This window comes from Centroberyx gerrardi, chromosome 11, assembly GCF_048128805.1.
Source record: "Centroberyx gerrardi isolate f3 chromosome 11, fCenGer3.hap1.cur.20231027, whole genome shotgun sequence".
Taxonomy (NCBI): domain Eukaryota; kingdom Metazoa; phylum Chordata; class Actinopteri; order Beryciformes; family Berycidae; genus Centroberyx; species Centroberyx gerrardi.
Genome location: NC_136007.1, coordinates 9770064 through 9779033, shown reverse-complemented (window position 1 = coordinate 9779033; position 8970 = coordinate 9770064). Strand labels below are relative to the sequence as shown.

The window sequence follows — 8970 nt, the reverse complement described above, 5'->3', positions numbered from 1 at the left end:
CACCAACAGCATGAAGCTGCAGTAAATTCGCAGCAGTGGCTGTTACACCTCGATATGAAACCTTCCTGTATGTGAAACCTTACAGAAACCACACGCTATTTCAAAACTACTTATTCACATATAGGAGAAGACTGTATTATCATCATATAGTTGAAGGTCCCTTCATTTAAAGTAGTAATCCATGACATGTTCATATATACGAATTTGCGTTTTGCTACTCTCTATCAACAGTTGATATAACACAGTCGTGAATCAGCCTATACCCAGTTCATGAACGCTTTTACATTTGCAGTTCTGAACACCTGGCAGCAGGTGGGACTTTCCAGAGAAAAATCCTCTGGGCCACAGGAAGTGATGCGTTTTACGCTTCTGTCGGCAGCAACGGCGGTTCGTTTGGAATCAACAAAATAAGAACTGGGTAGTAGATTCCAGAAAATCCAATAAAGTACTAACTGGACGCGCTGTTTGATTGCCAAGCGATTCCTGGGAAGGGCAGTTAAAAACCACCACAGCAATGAATAGTCAGGTGTTGCAACATGAAGAGCTGATTGGCTGTACGGAGGCAGTGTGTTTCCCTCAGGTTGTTATTGATGTTTCGTTTAGCGAGCCCAGTAACTCCTGTTTTTCCAGGCATTTACGTCTCAGTCTAGTATAAACTACCGACTTTGCAACATTAGCTGACTGTTACCTCCATCTGATTATCGAGGCTACATTTCAAACTGTCTCTCCGTTCAGTTTGTGTCGGCTCAGACACACGGCGACTCCATGGTGCTGCATCATGAGTGCAAATGAATGAGTGCAATGAATTATGGTCATCGTAGTTCACTAACACGCTTTCGGCACTTGGCAGCATTAAATCTTGATTAAAAACAACATCGGAAAGCTTCATACATCACAGCACCGAAAAGAATCCATAACAAAAATCCACCTGACAGGCTGTTAGTTTACCTGGGCAGGCCGCCACAATATTAACACAGTATAGGAAACACTGGGAGGAAAGCCTCAGTGAGTCCACAGTAGCACAGTATAGGATCTGAGCAGTATGGCACATGGCGGCTGTAAATGTTTCGCTTTCCCCCTTCCAGCGGTAACACGCATGTAGCGGTTACAGCAAAAACACATGTGAGAGCTGTCGGGAGGCTTTGAGCAATCTCTTCCCGCAGCAATCAGCAATTAACGAAACCTTCGGAACTTGCCAGGGAGAGCCGGCCGGCCGCCGCTCGCCGCCTCGAGAGCAACAGAGGATTCACGGCTCTGAGATCGAGGTGCGCTGAAAGGTGTGGCAGAAAGATTTACAGCGAAGCTAAGAATAGTCCCAAGTACTTTTTCAGAGTAGAGAGAGAGAGAGAGAGAGAGAGAGAGAGAGCTTCGAAATCCTGTTAGAAATTCAACCGCTCGCAAAAATAGACCTGTTCCAACTGAGTGATTTTGGCAGTCCCATCTCATGCCCCAGCAGCAGCCAACAATACTGTGTAGTAGCCTACTTTTAAAAAAAAAATGACTAAACCAAGGAAAGGGTTGCTAACAATGTATGCTCCTTTTCCTTACAATGGCACAAGAGTGAGCAAATGACTCTCTCTCTCAGTTTCTCCCTCTCTTTGTCCCTGTTGGTGTCCCTCTCTCTCTCTCTCTCTCTCTCTCTCTCTCTCTCTCTCTCTCTTTCTCTCACTCTCTCTCTCATTCCGACCTCAGTAAATCAGGTCATGCCGTTTGATTTCCAGATCTCACTAATGGACAATAGCAGAATTGTCCTGATAGCTTCATGTCAGCTGACAGAGCTTTGTGCCCCACTTACTGGCACGCCACTTTGTTTTATAAAGCATCCATCAGACGTAGAGGAGATGCTACAGGAGTGGAAAGTTCAGGTAGTGTTCAGGCTGCAGAGTGTGTGTCTGGTCTGTCCTGGACTTTCCACAGTTTGTCCTATTCTGGTACTGAGCTGTGTGGAAAATACCTACCAATCCACCAAGTCAGTTGATTAATTAACTTGTTGGGCCAAAAGTTGATATATTCCTTTAATATCGTTTTCAATGAATATTAGGGTTCGACTGATATGAGGTCAAGCCCGATACCGTACCAATACTTTTAGATTTGAAGCTGTCAACATGTATTAATTTGAAAAGAATTGCAATAAATTATTTTATTCTTGACAGGGTGGATGCCTTTGAAACAGCATCTAGACCATAGGACACTAAAACTCTCCACTGAACTCTCCCAGAATGACACTATAATAATAATAAAACATATTCATGCATGTTCAGTTGTACAATAAATATGTAATCAAACAAATTGCATCACTTACATATCAGAGATAGATGCTATTGACTAGCCGATATCCAATTTTTATTACTAGGCCAATATCGGCCTGATAAATCAGTCTAACCCTAATGAATAAAACCTGTGAGAGTTTTAAATTCTCTCCCTGTCTTCCCTCTGTTGGCCATTCTTTACTGTTTTGTCCCATAAAAAGTGTAATCACACCAGGCTACTGTACTGTAGGTAGAGTATGACAGTGTAACAGTTGAAAGTAACAGAGAGGAACTTCTGGTAAACGACAAACACTGGCTTGAAATTCAAATTAAGAGAGAGGAATAAGTGAGCGAGTGAAGGAAAGAGGCGCTATACATTATGTATAATGAAATGCAATATGTTCTAGTCCCCTCTGGTTCCCACCTGTCCTTATGGTACCTGTCCAAGCTTTTACTTATGATGCCAAATAACATGGAGAAGCAATCCTATGGTGTAAAATAAAGTTGTATCCATTTTCTGAATCATAATAGAGTATTACTAGAGTTATTATATAGGTTCGAGCTTGCAGTAGCTAAAATCCACCTCATTATCATCACTAAACAACTTGAACTCATCACAGCCTGAGACACACACACACACTAAAGCTCATCAGTGAGTGAAACACACACACACACACACACACACACACACACACACTCCCCCTCTCTCTTTCCCCTAAACGCCATATAGCCTAACGTAACCAGATGGGATCCAATGTGCTGACAGCTTCAGAGGACACCAGGCACCACTCACTCATTCCCCCGCCTCGCCTCTTTAACTTCTGTTATGTCCCTTATCAGAAACACACACACACACACACACACACACACACACACACACACACACACACGCACACGTACACACACACTGAGAGAGAGTCAGGGTTTCATATGATGCCAATATAAGTGAGATAAGAGTGACTTCCAGAGAAGTGGTTGTCAAACTACTGCAACACAACAGATCTCTCTCTCTCTCTCACACACACACACACACTCTCACACACACACACACACACACACACACACACACACACACATAACTTTGTCGAAAGACCAACTGCTGTAACTCAAGTTCTCAAAAACACAGGAAGTAAAACAGCTTTTTGGATGGATGGATGTCATTAGTGAATCAGTAGAGTACAATCTAGCATCTCTCTCTCACACACACATACACACACACACACACACACACACACACACACACATTTGCCCCTTACTTTTCAGAGCCTGGATCAGCGCCTTCCCGTCCTTGATCAGCTCCTTGATGAACTTGTTGGTCTTGTCCAGCTCCAGCTCGTGGGACTTGAGCCTCTCTCTGAACTGCGGGCTGTCCAGGTAGCAGTCGCTGAACTCCAGGGCAGGTAGTCCCATCTTTCCGACCGGCCTCCACACAACCGACACGACCCACGACCTACACACCGGTGGCCAGCAAGCTCCCAACAGGGGGAGGAAGAGGAGGAGGAGGAGGAGGAGGAGGAGGAGGAGGGAGAAAACCCCTGACCTGAACTACTGCTGCTGCTGCTGCTGCTGCTGGAAATGATGGAAAATCCAATTACAAGATGTAAACACGGGGCGGAATATATCCAGAGAAATGCCTGGCTACATAACCTTGCTTCTCCCTCTCACACACACACACACATACACACACACACCTCCCCAACTGTTATCTTCTGTCAAGTTGACACAAAAACAAGGTCTTGGAGTCTTCTTCTTCTTTAGAATGGCAGCAGCTTTAGTGCAATCCGACACGGCATCCAACCTTTACAAAAACAAAAAAAGTCACAGGAGAAATAAGTGTTTTGGGGGTAAAAAAAAAGTGCCGACAGGAGTGACTCCACTTGTTCAGGTGAACCGGTGCTGCATTCCTCGCGACCGAGTCATTCTGGACCGGACAGAGAGAGAGAGAGAGAGAGAGAGGGAGAGAGAGAGAGAGAGATGGACGAGGAGGGAGGGAAGGAGGTTGCAAAAAATAAAACCGGGGCTGGTAAATGCGGTGTCTTCCCTGGGCGGTTTTAAAACGCAGTGCTTTTCTCTCCAGCCCCTCTCGGCGCTGCCGTCCGTCATCAACCTACCCCGAGACAGATAATCCGCTGATTGACGGCTCTCTCGGCCAATGGCGCGGCCGGTGTTCGAGAACGGAGGCGGTTGGGGCGGGTGGGCGGGGCGAGGCGGAGAGAGGCATCGTAACAGAGAGGAGGGAAAAAGCAAAGAGGTCTCACTCGGACCCTGTTTCCGGGTGCAGCAAACGTCATGGCGGGAAAAAAGATTGTATATCATTTTTTTTTGTTTGTTTGTTTGATTTATTGATTGATTTATTGATTGATTGATTTTGGATGCCCAGAGTTTGGTGTCAATGTAGGCTATTGGAATCGGTGATGTAAGATAATGGTAAATAAAAGGGCACATATAGGCTAATTTGACTTCCACTAAGTGATCTTTATTTACTAAGTGATCACTAAGTGATCTCTTTCTTTAAAGCAAACATCTATGAATAAAAATAAAATCATCAATCATATTCTTTTCTATTTTTTTATCGAACAAAACTGAATTTTCGACCACTTAGTAGGTTAGTAGGTGGCTTCACTACATCCCTGATTGATGTTACTGGAAAAGTTAATGTGGCTAAGGTTTATTTGGATCAAACTACACACAAAGTGAAAGCACTGTTTACATCTAGAATTAAAATTTTCTCTTTTTTTTACAGTTTTTTAAGCAAGACCATTTTGTGTCGAATCTGTACCACATTGGCTGGTACAGTAACTGTCCTGTGTGAGGCAGAGGTGGAGGTAAAGATCATGGTTTACGAGCTGCAAACTGGGAAAAAACATTGACGTAAACCTCCTAGTGGTGATTTCAAGTAGGAGGTGTGAGATCACAAATGGCGGCAAACACTGCAGTAAATCTACCAGTGTTGTCAGTCCAAGATAATAAAAATCAAAATTACTATTATGGTTGCTTTTAAATCCATAAATAAAAAAGATTTTGGATGTGAGTGTTCCAACAGGTTAAAAACACGTGAACGTCTCCAAATTGTAATGACATGATGTTTCGCTTCTTCCGATATCACCTGAATGCAGCATGATGCCGTTTCATGTTTGCAGACCGGAAGGTGAGCCAGTTTTTGATTTTGTGTTTTACTATTGAGTGTTTCATCTTCTGCAGCAGAGACGATCTTCGTGTGTCGCGGGCCGGCAGCCTGGAGTCCTGCTGGCCTGGTTGGTGGGAGGAGAGCTGATGTCATTTCATCCAGAGCGGGGAATTTCTGTCTGCCCAGCCGGGATTAAAACCCCAGTCTGGGATTAGGCTGCACTCTGGCGCCCTCTGCTGAAACACTGCTGCCCCAACACACAGTTTGTTAAAGCTGTAGTATTTATTTATTTATTTAGCATTTACTGATATTGGATGGGAAGATTTTTTGACTCTGAAATGTTTTGTCCTATTTTTTTGTTTCAATAACTTTAGAGTTTTACATGTATTTGCGAGGCTGTTAAACATTTCTTTGCATTTGTTATGTTTGAAAATACACACATCTACACATCTATACATCTGAATTTTGACTATTAAAGAACTTGTTTTCTATCTACAAGTCAAAATCTCCAAGAAGATAATATCTGAATATGCCCAAATTTTAGATGCCCAAATAAACTCCTCATTGTATCAAATTGTAAGAAAAAGGAGCTACATGTCGTGTGTGTGTGTGTGTGTGTGTGTGTGTGTGTGTGTGCGTGTGTGTGTGTGTGCATGTTTGTGTGTGTGCATGCATTACTATTTCTATATGTGTATGTGTGTGCTTTGCGTCACTGCTGCCTTATCAGTAAGCTGTTAACACCTTTATTTTGGTTATTTTGCATGCATGTCACTGACTCTAATTAGCATAACTGACACAAACACAGTGTGCGTTTGTGGTTCTTGTGTGAAAGATTTACATGTGCCACTTCCTCTGTCACAGCGGAGCACAGTGTCCGTCCGCACGCTCATTTCTCCATCTGCCACTGTGATATAGAGAACGTCATTTACAGGAAATCATAGTTTAATTCCTCTCATCACTTGCTGCATGTTGTGTGTTGTGCATGGGTAGCCATGGCCCAGCCTTGTGTTAGCAGATTTGGGGCTTAGTTCAAGAGCCAGGATTATACAGTTAGCCTGATACCAGAAAACATTTATAGACAATTCTTTGTTTCTTGAACAATTTGGCACATTAAACTTCAGTAGTGGCATTAATGGATGTTAATGGAAGGAGGAGATGGAAAAGAGGGGGGGAACTAGAAGTTTTAAGTATGTAACTGAAGTCCTTGGTTGACAAAACGATGACTTTTGCGATACTTAACAGTACTTTTATAGACTGCACCTCTATATTGTAGAGATATGGAGGGAACGATTTTCAAATCGGTACATATGTTTAGAAATGAACTCTTTCAAGCTTTATTTACATGTGCGCTTTACTTTGTAACAGCAGAGCAGACGGTGTAACAGCTGCTTACTTTTCAACCTGTGGCCACAAATGACAGGATATCTAGAGGTGTTTCTCTGACATAAACATGTGACCTATTCTTTAGTATGAACTCCAAAATGCATTAAATGTCACATCTACATGCATACAGACAAAATGAATTGCATAAAACAAAACACGTGTGTTGCTCTTTGCTTGACATTCTTGAAGAGCGTGACATAAAGTATTTATGGAACATGAGCTTTTTCCTTTTTTCACAAGCCATCTTAGCTCAAAATACAGGTCTGCTTTACCTCAATCTTACAAAAATCACCAACAAAAACAAACCTTTTACAACCTCAAAGTACATGTAAAACTCATGTTTAGCTGTCACATACTCTCATGAACTCACACAATCATTTTCAGTTGAAGAAAATGTCTGCAATCCAGCGAATCAAAACATAAACAAAGCCAGTAGAGGGGCCAAAGTGTTTCAACACAGTGGGAGCCTAACAGCAATTATGCAGCCGGCAGGGGTGGCCTAGTGGTGAGAGCGAATGTCTCATAGAACATTTTGTCACAGGCCTGAAACCGTGCTGAGAGAGACGTTGAATCCCTTCCAGTGGTGCTGTTCTGTCGCCGACCCTGACCTTTGACCTCCCAGGGGAGAGGGGTTAAGAAAAAGAGAATGTCCCTTCACATTATTAAAAGGTAAATGTACTTGTGCCTCCGGGCGTCGAGGCTTTTTGATTCTCATGCTCTTCTCTCATCCCATTCTTTGCATCAACCTTTCATTCTCAGCCTGGAGCGCTACAGTATATCCATTCAATCACTGTCCCATTCATTCTATATGGCTGTGTCCCAGTGCCCTACATATACAGGACCTACTGTGCTGAATGTTACTGTAGTATTAGTTTAGTCTAGTACATGACGTAGAATATGATGTATAGTATATGTATGATGTAGTAAACAATGTATCAGAAGTATGTATATGACCTAGTATAGGATGTATATGATGTATATATATATATAGGCTATGCAGTATGTATATATATAGTGTGGTATATGACATGTATGATGGTATATGATAAAGGGCTATATAAATAAACAAGACTAGACTAGACTAGACTAGACTAATAGCAGTTGCAGTAGTGCTCTATCAGTAGTGATAAAGTACTGGTAATGGCAATACATTTTACTTTGACTTTAATTATCCACTCAACAGCAAAGAAAAATAAATAAATAAATCAGTAATTATGCATATTTCCATTCCTCTTCATAAATATGAACCAAAACAATCAGATCATGACAGTTAAAACTATGTTTGGCCATTTGCGATACAGTATGTTAATGTAGTGCTCTTCATCTATTCTTTAAGTTTAAGGTAGACAAATGGTGCCGGTCACATCGTTCTTTTCTCCTCCTCGCTCTTTCCTCCCATCTTCTCTCTATTGCTCCTCCTTTGCTCATATCCAATATTTCATTCCTCCCTCTCCTCCTCTCCCCCTTCCTTCCCTCTCTACTCCACCCCACTTCTGTCCTTGTGTACTTGTAGTTGTATAAAACACGTAGATTAAACTCAACCAGAGGTTGTTGTTCCCCCATGGGAAGTCTTAGCTTGTCTGTCTGCCCTGCAGCACGGGCAGAGTCTACTTGGGTTGTTAAAAATTACGACTCCTTCGCGCTGTAATGCCCTTAGAGATTGACTTTCCGAGCACAATGATGCGCAATGGAAATAAAATCTCTTGTTTTACTCATAGTTGTTAAATGGGAGGGTGTCAAAGAGCAGGGGAGATGATAGGTGGGATCGATTTTTTCATCGGAATCAGAAAAGCTTGTTTTTCGCCAAATACAACTAGAATCAAATCACTTTATTACTCCGGTATGAGTATAATAAATGTACTGGAGTTTGTCTTGACTTACAAGGTTACAGACACATACTGACAACTGCCATAATGACACAGGGCATTCTTGTATATGTAATGTTGGAGAATTGGATACCTTCATAGGTTTTGGGATTGTCCTGTTATAGCTGAGTTTGAGAATAATAAAGCTGAAATCAAAGCTGAACTGTTGAGTTTTGACATGTACCTGTGTGTCCAGCATTATTACTTTTTGGGACAACCCAAGTAAACATTTTAGTTTGCAGGATAGACTCCTTTTTATGGCTGGTCTACAACAGGAAAACCCGGTGGTTCAATATAATTTTATTCATCCCACATGGGGCAATTCAAAGGACGTAATTTAATATTC

The 8970-nt window shown here is 42.2% G+C and overlaps 1 protein-coding gene across 2 annotated transcripts in view; it reads right to left on the bottom strand.

Moving 5' to 3' along the window:
* The window catches only part of LOC139917384 (rho GTPase-activating protein 26-like), a 112166-nt gene extending 107882 nt beyond the window's left edge, over nt 1–4284 (bottom strand). Inside the window, exons 1-2 of one of the 2 annotated variants that reach the window (XM_078286591.1) lie at nt 3935–4284; nt 3506–3815 (exon numbers count right to left, since the gene is read on the bottom strand). In XM_078286591.1, coding sequence (XP_078142717.1) covers nt 3506–3659 — 154 coding nt within the window. In that variant the 5' untranslated portion in view covers nt 3660–3815; nt 3935–4284. Of the gene's footprint in view, nt 1–3505 lie in introns of both variants that reach the window. The other variant, XM_078286590.1, reaches the window with a different exon arrangement.
* Between the last annotated feature and the right edge of the window lie 4686 nt (nt 4285–8970).